Source organism: Rhinolophus ferrumequinum, chromosome 6 (genome assembly GCF_004115265.2).
Source record: "Rhinolophus ferrumequinum isolate MPI-CBG mRhiFer1 chromosome 6, mRhiFer1_v1.p, whole genome shotgun sequence".
Taxonomy (NCBI): domain Eukaryota; kingdom Metazoa; phylum Chordata; class Mammalia; order Chiroptera; family Rhinolophidae; genus Rhinolophus; species Rhinolophus ferrumequinum.
In genome coordinates this window covers 68,762,681-68,778,584 of record NC_046289.1, presented here as the reverse complement: position 1 = coordinate 68,778,584, position 15,904 = coordinate 68,762,681, and the positions used below count along the sequence as shown (strand labels likewise).

The following is a 15,904-nucleotide window of genomic DNA, read 5'->3' as shown; positions in this document are numbered from 1 at the left end:
AACACTGCTGGACAGTAGAAATATAAAAATAAAGAGCACTGAGCATGTCTATGAGGGTCTTACAATCTAGCAAGAGGCAGCCACATAGCCAATCCGAGTAGTATCCTGAGAAGCACAGTAGAGGTAAGATAAGCTGCCATGAATGAGACAGGAAGAAGGTAAATTAGAGCTGGTTTCATAGAAGGGTATGAAGCAAGAAGGGGTTCTTTAGGAAAACAAAAAGATAAGGATATATAAAAGCTTAGGCATAGACTCAGATATGAAAAAAGCAATCCCCTAGAAATGTAATTATTTCGTTAGAAATTGAACCCAGAAGCTTGTGTAGGAATGGCAGGATCAGAAAGGTAGGATTGCAAGGGCCTCTTAAAGACTCTTTTTCGTCAGGCTAATGTGTTTGGACTTTAATAGGGGTTATTTAATCATGTCTACAGATCAGCTGACAACAATGTGGTAGAAGGGCTGGATGGAGCACAGGACAATATTGAGGGCAAGTCGAATAGTTAGGAAACTCTTGCACAGTACAGATGAAAAACCAGTAACAGTGGGAATGAAATCAAAGGCTCATATTTCAGAAGTCATAGAAAGAATATCAACATGGCCTAGAGATCTGATGGTGGTGGTTGGGATGCGAAGGCACTGACAAAAATAAATCTAGTAGTGAGGCCCAGGTTAGACTTAGGTGGTGGGATAAATGATGATATTTTTAACTAAGAGGGAAAGACAGGAAATGGAGTAAGAGTGTGCAAAAAAATCATCATAATAATAATAAATTTTAAACTTGTTGAGTTTACCATGCCTATACGATTTTAAGGTGGAGAAATCATAAACAAGTGAATATACGAGTACAAGCTTACCGTTGTGGTCCCAATGGTCAACCAGTTTTGAAAGTAGGTAAGAAAAAGAAAGAGGGGAAAAAGGGAAGGAAGGAGAGGAAGGAGGGAGAAACAGGAAAAAGGAGGACAGGAGGGAGATACTGAGTGAAGAACCATCTAGGATGGTTTGTAAGCAGTTGGAACCTATTCATTTTCAGGAAACATGTTGCTCTTTGCCCCCTTGTCACAGTTCACCTTTATACTAAGAACAGTTTGCTTTATATTTGGAGTTTCTTCCCTCCCACAGTGGGTTCTGTTGTTTCCACAGAACCAAGAGACTCCATCTCTTACTCCAGGAATGACATATGATCTAGGCCTGCCCAATTAAATGGAATCATCTTCCTCCAGCAATGACTGACTCATGGATAATACAAGTCAGGACACTGACAATGAAACAACTGGATTTTCCTTTGACCTGTTAAGAAGATGGAAGCTTTTTCTACTAGATTTGAACCACAAAGAATATAACTGAGAGCCGTCTTCTAACTACCGTGTATCCCAGAAAGTAAGACCTAGCCAGACCATCAACTCAAATGCAACTTTTGGAGAAAAAATTAATATAAGACCCGGTATTATATTATATTATATTATATTATATTATATTATATTATATTATACCAGGTCTTATATTATAGTAAAATAAGATTGGGTCTAATATTAATTTTTGCTCCCAAAGACGCATTAGAGCTAGTGGTCCGGTTAGGTCTTATTTTCGGGGAAACACGGTACAAGGTTCCTGGCTGAGCAGAGAGGCAAGAGATAGAAATGGGGAAAAGGTGAAGGGAGAACTTTGATTATATAATTTGTGTCCTGTATCTAGTCTACTTGAAGCCAAACTTAGATTATTTTCAAGAAATCGTCTTTATTTAAACCAGCTTAAACATGAATTTCTGTTCCTGGTAATCAAAAGAATTCTAACCAATACAAAGAGTAAAGTGGCAATGATATTTACTAAAAATATTAAATTAAAATCTGTTTTAAAAAATAATTCATTTACAAGCTTTTCTATCAATAGTACATATTCCATTTAAAAAAAAAGAAGGCAGTTATTTATTGTTGTATTCAAATTACAAGTGCCCATTAAGGAATTCAAGGTCATCGACACCAACGTACCTAATGAGAAAAAGAGTACAAGAAAACAAAAGTATCAAAGATTAGAAGAGGAAGACTGAAATTGAATATTTAACTTAAGGAAAACTATTAAATTAATTACATTAGAATGAAATTATCACAGATTTCTCAATCAAGAGATTCCATTACAATGAAAGCAAAGGTATGTCCCCCCCAAAAAAAGAGAACAGGAGGGAGACAACAATAGAAAGAGGATTTCAGTTAATTTCTTGAGTCAGAAAGCAGAAGAAGGAATGATGACTGATAAATTAACACAGGAAGCCATAACCTACTGTTTACATGAAAAAGGATGAAAGCCAACAAAGGAACCAAATGAGGCCACAGAACTCCACGTATAACAAGTATGAGATACAAGGCTAGAAAAATTCTAAAGACAAAAATGTTCACAATCACCAATCACGACTTTTGAGAAATGCCTACAACATGAAAGAGAACATAAACATAAGGGAAAAAAAAGAAAACAAATATTTCAGGAAATGAAAGATAATGTTTAAAATCTCTAATCTGCATTTTAAGAAGGATGTAGGGATATTACAGCAAGAAGGAGAAATAGGTTCTTACAACAAGGGAACAGTCCATAAACAAGTAAAGTTCTTGGCTATATGACCGCCAATACAAAATATGTGAGAAAAGATAAGAGACATGAAGTTTCATTCTAGGAGGTCTAACGTCTGATCAGTGAGAGTACCAGAAAAAAGAAACGGAGGAAGTTGAGGGGAGCAAATTATGAAACAAATAATGCGAGAGCATTTCCCAGAGCTGTCCTCATACTATTCTATTCTATTGGCTCTGCTATTTTTTGTGTGTGAGACTTGACATCAGGTTTTCTTCCCCCAAGAAAAAAAAAGGCCATATCAGTTCTATGCCTCACATCCACACATTCCTCGGTACAACAGACAGAGCTTATCTTCTGCCAACCGTCCATCATCCTAGGCGTCGTTTTATTTGCTACAATGTAGGTTAACAAAACTATCCCTGATCCAATCACTATGATCAAGAGAATGCCATGTTGTGACTGGCTTTCACTTGGATTAATGCCATCCCTGAACCAACATTAAGGGGAAGAGGACAAGGATATGCTGCTACTCAACAGGAAGATGTGGAAGGGATGCAGGGGAAGCAACCTTCAATGTCCAGTGCATTTTGTTGTGACGTTTCAGTACACCCAGCATAAAGACACAATCATAAAAGGTAACAGAGAGGAAAAACAAGTCAGCTCAAAAGGAACAAAAATCACATCAGCATCAAACTTCTCATCAGCAAAATGCTAGAGGATCATGAAGCAATGCCTTTGAAGATTTGAGGAAGAACGACTTTCAATCTAAAATTTTAAATTCAACAAATGTATCAATCAAATGTGGAGGGCAGAATAGGAATGTTTTCAAAATGTAGGAATTTGAAAGTACCTTCTCTAAGGAAGTTTCTTAAAAATGGACTCCACTGAAATAAGGGAATAAACCAAGAAAGAGAAAGATATCAGATCCAGTAAGAAGTAGCCTCAAACCAGTGGAGAAAGAAAGAATATATTGGTCCTTAAATATATTCTCTACAGAGATCTGGTATTTATAGGTGTCTTTTAGTAACTAGTACATTGCTTATGTGACTTAAAAACACACACAGAATTTGAAAATTACTATGTTTTCAGGAAATAATACAGGTTATCTATATGCCAAATTATTCCAGATAAGAACCAAAGTGACATTTTAATATTAAAGAGATTCTAAATATAAAACTAGCTATATGAAAATCAGGTATCTTGCAAACAGCTCGGGATTTACATATATATACATATATATATATATATACACACACACACACACATATACATACACACACACCTACATATATATACATATATTATGACTATATATATACATTACAACTATATATACACATATATATGTACATATATATGTGTATATATAGTCGTATATAGTCGTAATCACCTGATCTATGAGATATAAAGGCTTATTATAGTTCTATTAGTTTTCATGACTTCTACAAAAGTTAGGAAATCTTTAACTGCAAATTCTTCCAAATCTTTCCTACTTATTTTCAGCAGTCAATTATTAATAAACTGTCTACAAAAAGGAGCATCTCCTACTGAAAAATTAGCTCTAATATTTGGGGGGAAAACAGAGCTACAAAAACAAAAACTTACATGTGAAAGTCACAAAATTGTAACTTGTTATAAATCAAAGTTTGAAAGTAAAATAAACCTAAATGCTTTCAAAGATCCATTAATATTCAAAGGATTGAAAAAAAGCAGTTCCACATTTTTCTTAGGACAAGTGAAGACTAACTTGAAGAATTATAGCTCTTCTAGATTTGTTTTTTCCATAATTGCTCAATTACTCATTGGAATATATAAGACCTTTATTGGAATCTTTGCACTAGTGTTTCATAAATGGATTTAAGTATAAAAGCCTGGTTATTCAATCTCTTCCATAAAAACAATACATTTCTGGTATTTATGTCCTTAAAATATCCCAAAGTAAAATTAGTATTTCTATACAGGAAAAGAAGGAACTATTTAGTCACAGACAACTTGATAACATCTCTTTCAACTATAGTTATAATTATCATGTACAAAATTCCAAAGCAGAAGTTGTCAAGATTTAACATTGGCATTAATTTATGTCATAACTGATGGTTATATAAAGATAATGACAAAGCATCCATTTCTTCAAAGAGCATGGATTTCTTCTTAGCTACTAAGAAGAAATTTCTGACCATTTTTAATTAAATTGATTAGTAATTTATTATCTATTCCTTTCTTGGAAGGCTGTTATTATTACATAGCTTCTCCAAAGTTTTCAGTTATCAGTGATTTTTAAGCAATCCAATTACTTCTAGTGTGAGTTCCACCATTTTGTAATACCGGTTTATGCTAAAACTTAATATTCAATTTCTTTATGTCCTGAAAAAGAAATTTTGAAAATGCAGAATTTGCACTCGGTATTTCATACCTCAAAGTGAACACTGTCAAGATTTCAGCTGCCCATATGGAGAGAAGACTATTAAAAGTGGAACTCTTTTATGCCTTCTCCTCTGTTTGATAATCAAAATAGTTGTTATTAGCATTTGTCTTCCCAAAGGAAAGAGACCAAGTCCCTGTGATTTCCTTTGAAAAATATCTACTTATTATGCTATCCAGAACTAAACAGTAAATTATGGAACTATTATAAGTGTTTCCCTTATTAGTTTCTTTTTTAAAGGATAAATAAAAATGAAAATGTTCTGGCATACAAAATAAGAAATATTTTAATCAAGGAAACTTCAAAGAAATTTAAATGCTTCACATATTTTTTGAATCAAAATCCTTACTTGATATTAAGCTTTGATTAGCATCAAAGTATAGCTTTGAAGTAGCTATTTGGGACTAGCACATTTTCATGACAAAGGTTCATGACTAACTTCTGAAAAGCTGAATTTCTCTGAAGAATGATAAAATAAAATACAATGTCCCTTGGTAGAAAAAGGGACAGAAATCTTCCTTACTTTCCTTTGTGAAAAAATGTTAAGACATCCAGGAGATACTGGTTTAAATTCTCTTATTTCATTCAGTATGCCTTATATGAATTGACTATAGCTGACTGAACAAAATTCATATTTAAGAACACTGAACTGTATTCAAATAGTTGGCTATTAATGAGAATGAAAAGGTAATTGCTTAGTATAAAAAATCTCCATTAATTAACACGTACTGAGTATAGTACCTACTAGAAAATGAGCCCCACACTTTGTCTCCTAAATTTTCTGTCTAGAGAAATTAGCAGTGAATGTACAATGGCTGCCAAACTCTTATATACAGGGACTTGAGTATCTAATTCATACCTCCTCTACTAGATTTAAACAAGGCTCAGTCTGTCACTTCCTTTAGGTTTATTTAAATTTCACCATATCAGAAAGGTCTTGCTTGGCTACTCTCTGCCATCACTCTTATCACCTTGGCTCTGCTTCATTCTTCTTCATAGTATTCATCACCAGCATACTATTTATTTGTTTGTTTATTGTCTGTCTCCTTCCACTGGAAAGTAAGCTCCAGCAGAACAGGACTTTGTCTGATCTTTTCATTGTCCTAGTCCCTAGTGCCTACAACTATATACCAGGCACACAGTATGTATTCAAAAATAAATAAATATGTATTTCTAAAAAAAAAAAAAAAAAGATTGAAAGGTCATCAGCTCCAAAATCCTAAGGGGAAAACCAACTCAGGTAAATATCATTTGACAATCCTGGATGCCAAACCATGTCAAAAATTATTATTTTTAAATACTATTTAATATAAAAACATAGTAACAATTTTCTTTTCTATCCCCAAAGACAAAATACCTTTGTAAAGAATAGTTGGGCGACTAACTGTTGAAAATTGTTTACTATACTAAATAATTCAGTAAATGTAATTTTCTAAATTACACATAAAATTCAGTAAATGTAATCGGTCGCTCTGCATACCTTAACAAGCTTCAAAAGCTCATAGAGGTCTTCAACCTCATCACCTTCACATTCGGTGTACACTCGTCCTGTGTCCACACTCCTTCCTCGTATGGTGCGGCGATAGAGGGGAAGAGCCATCGCTTCTGCATACAAATCAATGGCATGGTGACCTACTGTCTGATACATGTAGCTATCCAGTTCATCTGATCCCACTGTAACAATTAAAGTGGGAATAATCAGTAAAATACAGTGAAAAGGAAAGTGGATTTGAACGTCCATCTAGGTTTTATTGGTTGGAGAGCAGTTAACACATTACTTAAAAGCTTACTACACTATCTCTCTGCATTCACAAAGTGAAATAAAATATGAGTGGCACATTTGTCCTCAGTTGTATCCAGTTCTCATCAGCTCTAGTCATCTCTACTGCTAATTACAAATACAATTATATATACAAATTTTTAAAACTATATAGAATGAATGTTTGAAGGGAAATCTAACCAAATTTTAATTATTCAATTAAAGACTTTATTATATAAATTTTTTTTCAAATAATTCAAGGTTATTCACAAAGTCATCTAGAGTTATAGCAGAAAAACTTTCTTAAATATCTTAATACGTGACAAATATTTGTAAGAAAAAATATTTAGATGCTCTTGCTGTATTTTAAATTCAGTACTTCAACAGAACACATACACATATATAAATTGAATAGTGCTAAAGCAGTTACAAATGTGTATAGAAACATAACTTAAGCTAGTCAGTAACACAATCACTGGTTGTCACAAGATTCCACAAATATCAACATAGGTAAAATATTCAAAACAGTTGAGTCACATCAGACTTTTTGGCGAATCAAATGAACTTAAAAATATATTGGAATAGACTTTGTGATCTCACAATTTTATTTTTTAGAAAAAAGAATGAATATATACAAAGATTATTTGCAAAGATATTCATTACAAAATTATTTATAATAGATTAAAATTATAGTATATCCATGAAATACTATATAATTTGAAGAGCACTAATATAATTTGAAAAGCATTTTCTAAAGAATCATATTCTGCAGAATAGAAATCCCATGAGATATTAATAGGCAATGGATGAAAAACGATTTCATGGTCAAATCAATTTATAAAAAATGGGAATAAATCATGTTAAATAGGTGTCTTTGCTGCCTTTCTTTCTAGGCTAACGTGTTTAAGGTGCTCGAATAAGGGAAGAGAGTATGAACTCTCTCTCAAATTTATCTATCCACAAAACACATTTCATGTGGTATTTGTAGTCCAAAGAATATATCTAGGAAATGCAATGGTAGAATAATACTTAATGACATGAAAGATGTTCACAGTATATAAAGGTAAAAAAAAAAAGTGTTACGAAACAATTTGGTTGACATATATGCATATATGTGTGTATGTATGCATATACGCCAAGCAGGTCCAGGCATTCCACTGAATGTGAAAGCATCCTATCAAAAGGCATGAAAAATGGTATCGTAAGAAAAGGCCCCTTCAGTAATCAAAACCATCAACCATATGCCATCACACTTTGACTCATCAGTTTTCTGGACCCACACATCGGATTGGCTTCCATGTACTCACATCATCGTTATAAATCTGTCTACTCCTGGTCCAGTAGGAAGTAAAGATATAGCCAGTCACCTAAAAACTTTTCTGCCTACCCTCATCTCAAACTTAGACCGCTTCTTTAAATGTATTAGTTTTAAAAATATTGATACAATTGAATTAATATTATCTAAAGAACTTTGAGCTTCTTAGCACGAAATGATGTTCGCCTAATAATGAAAACATTTTGCTGACTTCAAAAATCTAGAGGACAATTTTCCTTTAAGGCTCCATTTAGTCCTAACCACAATGCAACTTTTATTAATGGAAGTTACATAGTAATAACGGTATGAGATCAAATAAAACCAAAAGGCTCCGCTGTTACCTGAAGTACCTCAATTAACATGCCACAAAAGTTCCTACTACAAATTTAAAGAGATGGTTTTATGAATTTTATGACAATTTCACATTATCCCCATTGATGGGGATAAATTCCTGTCCAGACGACCTATTGAACACCTAGTGCCATGAATTCACTCTAACCAACTTTACTCTATACTGGAGTCATCTCTACCAGTCATTCCTCTGTAAGATTTATTTTACAACATGTTTGGGCGGAAAAGAAGTCAATCAATGAATCATTCAATAATCACCAACTTCCTGCAGACTGTAAATCAAAATTATCTAAACCCTCTCCATCTCCCAACCCATAGACATCTATTTTCTTTCACTACAATTACAAAAGGTTCAGCTGATTGTTTCCAGCTTTTACTTCATAATATTTCAATTCCATTTACTACTGAATGTTTTCTCACTAACAACATTCTATATAAATGTCTCCATTCCACTGTGAGGTATTAAGATATACTTTACTTGTCATCTTAACCACCCTGCCAGTGAACCATTACCACATGGAAAATTATACAGAAATGACTCGGTACAAGGTAACTTAGTAATTCACATAGAAAAGCTGAAGATAAGACAGAAACTCCAGGGAGGGAAATTATGATTATATTAAGTATGTATTACATATTATATAAACATCTGCTTATATTTCCTGTCAAGATAGAAAGTTTAAAAAAATCACTTGTCTGACACACTATAGTTCTCACTCACGCTTAGTCAGAGTTTTCTCCTTTATTTAAAGCCCAGAAATAGGTTATTTTCAAAACAACTCACTACAGAAAAGCTATTGCTATTCATCATCAGAACACCAGAGCAAAATCCTAGAGTGTATGTTTACCCCAATCCTCTATAGAACTTGTTCTATTTCTTCCTATAAAATATGTCTAATCTCCATCTTCCCACTTCACTTTCAACAATACTTGGGTCTTAATCACAGAAGGAAAGAAAAGAAAAATTTAAATATCTGACTGAAATAACTGCTGGCTAATTTTAGTTAGTTCATTATTCATCTGCCCTCCAATGAACTGAGTGAATGCCTACCAGAGGCACAGAGCTGTCCCAAGTGCTGAGGAGCAATTAAAGGAACATAGAAGATATGACCTCTCCTCTCAAGAGGCTTACAAACAATCTATTTGGGGTTAAAAACCAAAGACAAAAGAAAAACAGAAGAAAAAAAAACAACTGTAAAATGATATAAGAACAAAATTCAATATACTGGCAGCCTTGAGGAAGGAAGGAAGGAAGAAAGGAAAGGAAAGGAAGGAAGGAAGGAAGGAAGGAAAATCTGAAGCTAGCTTCAGATTCAACTACATTTACTGAATGCCTACTCTGTGCCAGGAAGTATGATTAGTGTTTTCACATATACTGTTCTTTTAATTCATCCTAAAATAACAGTAAAGCAAAAGCATGGAGTCTTGAAAGAAGCTGAGTAAAGGGGATGATAAAAAGATCTTACTAGAAGAGCCATGTGGAGAAGTAGTAACAAATAAACTTAGACAAGAGTTAATCTCACCCTATTACGTTTTAGCAGTTAATATCTGTAGTTATATGGGTATAATAAAAAGCAAATAAGTGTATATTTTTCTTTTTTTAAAAAGTTCCAATTGGGAAAAAAATTGTAACTATGTGTGGTGATGTATGTTAACTAAATTTGTTGTGGTGATCACTTCACAATATACTTGTATACATATACCAAGTCATTAATTGTATACCTAAAACTAATACAATGGTATATGTCAGTTATATCTCAATTAAAAATATATATTGTTCAGGGTTGATATCCCTCCCAAATTCTTATTTGTAGTCCTAACATCCAGTACCTCAAAATGTGACCTTATTTGGTTATAATTCCATCTGGAATTACATCATTCCAGATGTAATTTGTTAAGATGAGGTCATTAGCATAGACCCTTAGTCCAATATGACTGGTATCCTTATTAAAAGAGGAAATGTACACACAGGCATGGACACAGAGGGAAAAAAGTTCTAACGGGAAATTTCATTGGGGAGAAATCCGAAAAAAGTGGCTAAAATGAGAAGTGTGGATTATTATGGATGTCATTGTTACTACAGACAAATAAAAAGTGGAAATGTATTACCTCACGCCTCTCTCAAGTCTCACAAATTTAGCTTACATCTAAGATGGCTAACCTGGATCTTTTCGTATATTATCATTTTTCAATATACGTCTTACCTCCCAAGCTCCTAGAGGCTGAATCTTATTTACCTGTGTATTGCCTGCAACACTTGGAAATGTGTTGTGGTGGAATGGCAGTGCACTCTGAAGTAAGGGGATTCAAGTCTCAGCTATGAAAGTTTGTTCTAGCTATTTAACCTTGGACAAATTTATAAAACTCTGAGCCTCAGTATCCCTAGCTAATGAAACCATCTAGGAGTTCCTCTGAGGATTAAAGGATATGTAATGGAAAACACTTAGCATAGAACTTAGCATCTGATAGGTGCTAAAGATGTATAAGTTCTTTTGTTTTTGCATATTGTACACAATAGAATGCAATTATGAAGTTGGTGTTTCAGCTGTTTAGAGTACTTCCAATAAAGGTATACACTTACCTTGGTTTTCAGCGGGTCTTAGATTTGCTAAAGCAACGATCTGATGCCCAGCAGCAATGCACTGCATCATATTATAACAGCTGTCCTTCCCACCACTAAAAAGGAAGTAGGTAAAGAGATAAATATCAGGTTGCTGACCATTACTCACCGTAGAATCATTAGATAACAAACTAGAACATATTATTTATTCACCTTTTTAGAATATTTCAGGGACTACCTTACAATTATAATGCAAAAGACCACATGTAATTTCCATAGCATAGGCAAACTGAGCAAATAGATTTGAATGCCTAAGGTTGTTACTCATGAGAGCGAATGAAATTATATGCCATTATAACAAAGATCATTCTGAACAAAACATAACTCTTTGGTTTATGATAGTAGCTTTACTTAATATACAAATAAAAAATACAAGTTTATATTTTAGCTAAGCACTAATTATATATAGTCCTAAAATGAAATTCTCTATGAAAAACTAGAAAAACATGTATTTTGTTCCACCATAAGTAATCTTAACAATTGGCCTCCATCATCGCTTAAAGGATCAAATAAAAGATTTGAGAACCAATCAAATAACAAAGTATGACACACTTGGTGGGTTCAAATTCTGTACAGATAGAAAGCAAAATGCTGAATTGCACTGATAAAGTTAAACATCAATACTGTCAGTACTTCAGCTTTCCGTCATCACTATATGATGGCAGGGTAAGGCTTGAGCACAAATCTAACAGATAAAAAGAACTTCTAAACTCTCATACCAAATCTACGAGAAGGTACAGACTCATTTAGTCAAGACAAGTGGTACTTCAACTATAACGGGTTGGGATGAATGGTAACCTCTTATTTTGGTTTCATACTCTGTTTCTTACTATACATGTTTCTTCCTCTCTTTTATTATTGCCTCTCTTCGGGTTTTTTCCCCCATTTCACTTCTTTCCAATCTTTGCTTAAGATCCGCAAATGTACCCCCAGGCAATGTCTAGACCTATTCATAATTCAAGAAAATAAGAGACTTTATCCTAGAAGCAGCCTTTTTGCCTGTGTAGTTCCCAACATTTGTCTGCCTCTACCACATTCTGATCAGTAACAACTGTCATTCCACAACTTCTCAAGGGGAGAGATTGTAAGGGGCAAAGTGAAGTTATACATCACACTCCCTTTCCTCAGATTTTGATATTCCCATAAATAAGTCTTCCACAGCTTCCCCTATTGAACTTTACTGCTCTATTTCTGTAGGACCAAAAGATCTAATTCTTTAGAATGTTAAAGATTAAAGGATATACCTGCACAATTCTAATTCTTTATAATACTAAAGATTAAAGGGCATAATCCTTTCAGAACTTAATGTTTTAAAATATGCTAAGCTTTTAAATATTTCCCAAATTGTGTTCTGCAGAACATTACTGTGCAAGAAGTACTCTAAGAATGAAGGTTTTCAAGGTCAAATAAGTTTGGGAAATGCCGCATTTCTTACCTCCTGGAATGTCACAAAGTACATTAGAATATGTGGCATGTGAGAAGTCCAACAGAAGATCAAATTTTAGTTTCCAACTCTGGATATTAAGCTAAATTACTCAGTGTGCTTGTGTTTACATGCTTCATTATAAAATTAGAGAATGGCCTAGCTAACCAAGGTGTCATTCAACTGCAAATTCAATGATTCAATCTTTTGTGTAGTAGTAAAGTGTTCTTTATGGTCTAAAGATATGTAAGAATCTTGGTTTCACTTATTCCCTAAAACAACACAGACATATCCCATCTCTCATTTTAGTCTACACACACACACATGCGCACACACACACGCACACGATATACTGCAAATACAGTAGATTCACTGTATTTAATTCTATATATATTCAAGTATATATGTACATAAATGCATATATAAGTACTATGTATGTATTCATTCATATGTATGTATTGTTATGTATTCATACTTACAGTATATCTAACATTTATACAGTTCTTACAGCTTACCAAGAATTATCCAACATTGCTTTTTTAGTAATTTGTTTTATTATAAAAGTAGTAGGTGCACATCACAGAATATTTAGTGTAATGGACTGCACCAGTCTTCTCTCCTTGCCTCCAAGATTTCTGAGTCTTCAGTTGGTGTGTCTTTAATAGTTAAACTTTTGGCAAACTGCATATGTATGTGAATTACTCATTTCCATGGACCACATTTTATTCTTACCTATCTAGATTAAATGAAGACCACAACGGTGAACACTTATTCACTTTATAGAGTAAATTCACTGAATAATGACACTTTATGACATTATAGTCACCTAAAAGTGGCACTGAACTAAAAGAAACTGGAATACCCAGTCACTCTAGAAGAGATTAGTGTTATATCAAGAGTCCTCAGTCGGTCACTATTGTCAGTTAGTGCAATTACCTAGGGCACTGACCAACATCAAGTCTTCAATGAGCTTACAAATAAAATGCATAGTTAGATGTAGCTCAGACACTCTATAGAGATCCTAATCGCATCCAATAATTCAAGTATCTAAATTCCCTTTTTAATCTTGTTATTGTGTTCCCTTTTGCTTCAGTTTAGATTGAGTTTGGAAACATTTAAAGGGCCTGTCCTTGGTTGTCATAGGACTTACTTTAGACACCTAAATATGATGGGTTACTATACAGATCTCAAACTCCTTTTGCAATGTGGAGTGTTACCATAAGGTCCACCCAAAAAAAGTAATTAATGAGTGTCCGAAGCAACAGCAACTGGATCTAGGATAAAACTGGTGCAATTCCATTTCTGTCCTTGAGCACCAAGGTAAAACACATCCACGTCGCAAGCAACCCAGACACACACAGTTGGGAGGCAGGTGAGGAAGTGTGGACTTAATTGGCAAGGGGCGGGACTATAAACAACGGCCTAGGGAGGAAGGCAGGACCCGGAGGACCTGACGGCAAGACTGAAGGGAACTATAGAAGAGGACGAAGAAAGCCAGAAGGAAAGGGCTCGCGTGGCTGAGTCAAGCAGGGGCTGTCCAACTTCACAGCTTTTACGAAGCCGACCCCGGGCCGCGTCAGACTAATTAAACCAGCGCTCTAGCGGTGAGATCTAGGCATCAGTATTTTAATCAGTTCCCCAGGTGAATCCGTAGGAATCCAGGTTTGAAGGCCAGCAGACGAGAAGGGCGGCAACCAGCGGAGAGGAGGAACCAGCGATCCCTAGACCGTGGGGACCAGCCGGGCCGCGCAATAGCCCCAAAGCTCCGCCTCTTCCTTTGGCCAGGATGCGCTGCGAGGCCCGGACACGCGGGTCCAGCACAGACACCCTCCTAACGCCGCCCACGGCAGCAGCACCGCCACTTCCCGCCCACCGGCAGAAAGGGACCGAAGGCTGGCAGGGGAGGAGGAAGGTGGCACCGGTGCTGCGTTACCTGATCAGAGCTGCGACTCTCATGCTGGGCGCAGTGCGCGTGCGTGTGGCCGGCGTGGGCGGGAGCCATGACGTCATCGCCGCGGGGCCTCGCGGGGGTGTTCGCTCCGCCGCCTGTCGCGGGCCGGCTCCGCAGCCCCTGCGGCTGCCTGCGGGACCCCTGGCCGCGGAGGTTTCGCCATTTTGGCCCCTTGTCCTTGGAGCAGGAACATCCCATTCCAGAAAAATGGTGTTTAGGCACAGCCTAACCACCTAGGTGAGGGCAGTGAGGCTGCCAGGGGCAGGACAAGGTGCGTGTCGTAGAGCCCGAGCATGGTGACGCTGGATTTGTTTGAGGACGAGAATGGTCAGAGTCGCCTAAGCTGAGAGTTGAAACGCATCTTTTGGGCGTGCAAAGAGAGCCGAAGTTGGCGCGTACTTCCTCAGCCACCCCCAAGAAACCAACTGCGCCCTTTAGTTTTCATATCTCCGCTGTCCGTCCAGCCTACATCTGGAGCCAGCCCCAAGACCTCTGGGCTCCCTGTCGTTTGGCTCTGTGTAATGTGGAAGCTGAGAAGCCAATTTAGGCTCCTCACCAAAGAGCACTGGCCTTGCCGAAAGAAAAGAAAATATAGCTTCTACATTTATTCAGCAAGTATCTGTTCGGTGCCTTTCATGTACCAGACACTGTTTCAGGCTCTTGATACACTCATGAATAAACAAGAATCCCTCCCCTCGTGGAGTCTATGTGGGGAAGAGGAGAGCAGACGATATACAGCTAAAAAATTACATAGTATGTTAAAAACTGGTGCTATGAAAACATAAAAGATTGCGAGGAAATTGAGAAGGAGGTGGAAGGGCAAGTTGCAGCATTAAATAGACCATCAAAGTAGGACTTAGTAAGGAGGTGAGAGTTGAGCGAATTTAAGGGAGCGTTAGCTATGTAAAACTGGGAATGTGCTCTATACAGAAGAGAAAAACTAGAGCCGAGGCCCTAGGTGCTATGGGGGAAGAATAAACTACCCTCTTGCATTTTTTTTCAGGGGTGTCTAATAATTAAATCTATGTGAGACATTAACAGGAGAGAATAATTACACACCTATGTGTGGGAACCTCACATACATGAGAGGTTCAGAGACAGAAATGAAAATGAAGTATATATTGGAATTCTGAGCTAAGGATGAGGTAAAGCACCTTGGAGCTTCAGAGGGTCATTGTAGGATGATAAGAGCAGATGTTCAGTAATTAGTTTGCCTTGCCATATAGATAGGTCTAGAAAGGTTATCTCTGATAATTCCACTATGAGCAAGGCCCCTAACTCAAATTTTTCCATGTAGTTAAGGGGAGTGGGGTGGGCAGAAGTTTCTCTTGAGCCCACATAGTCTCAGTTGTCATTAGCTCAAAATAATCTGCATACCACAGAGGCACACCTGGGGGTGACTTGTTCTGAACCCCTACAGTGCATTCTGTTTTTGTGGAAGAACCAGGCCAGTCAGTGTAGCTAGAGCACAGAATCAGCAAGGCCAAGAGTAGTGGGAAATGAG

At 36.2% G+C, this 15,904-nt stretch overlaps 1 protein-coding gene across 2 annotated transcripts in view; it reads right to left on the bottom strand.

The window, feature by feature from the left end:
* Positions 1-14,792, bottom strand: part of DPH6 (diphthamine biosynthesis 6) — a 150,653-nt gene extending 135,861 nt beyond the window's left edge. The window contains exons 1-3 of one of the 2 annotated variants that reach the window (XM_033107080.1): positions 14,383-14,792; positions 10,988-11,082; positions 6,462-6,586 (exon numbers count right to left, since the gene is read on the bottom strand). In XM_033107080.1, coding sequence (XP_032962971.1) covers positions 6,462-6,586; positions 10,988-11,082; positions 14,383-14,459 — 297 coding nt within the window. In that variant the 5' untranslated portion in view covers positions 14,460-14,792. Of the gene's footprint in view, positions 1-6,461; positions 6,656-10,987; positions 11,083-14,382 lie in introns of both variants that reach the window. The other variant, XM_033107079.1, reaches the window with a different exon arrangement.
* Between the last annotated feature and the right edge of the window lie 1,112 nt (positions 14,793-15,904).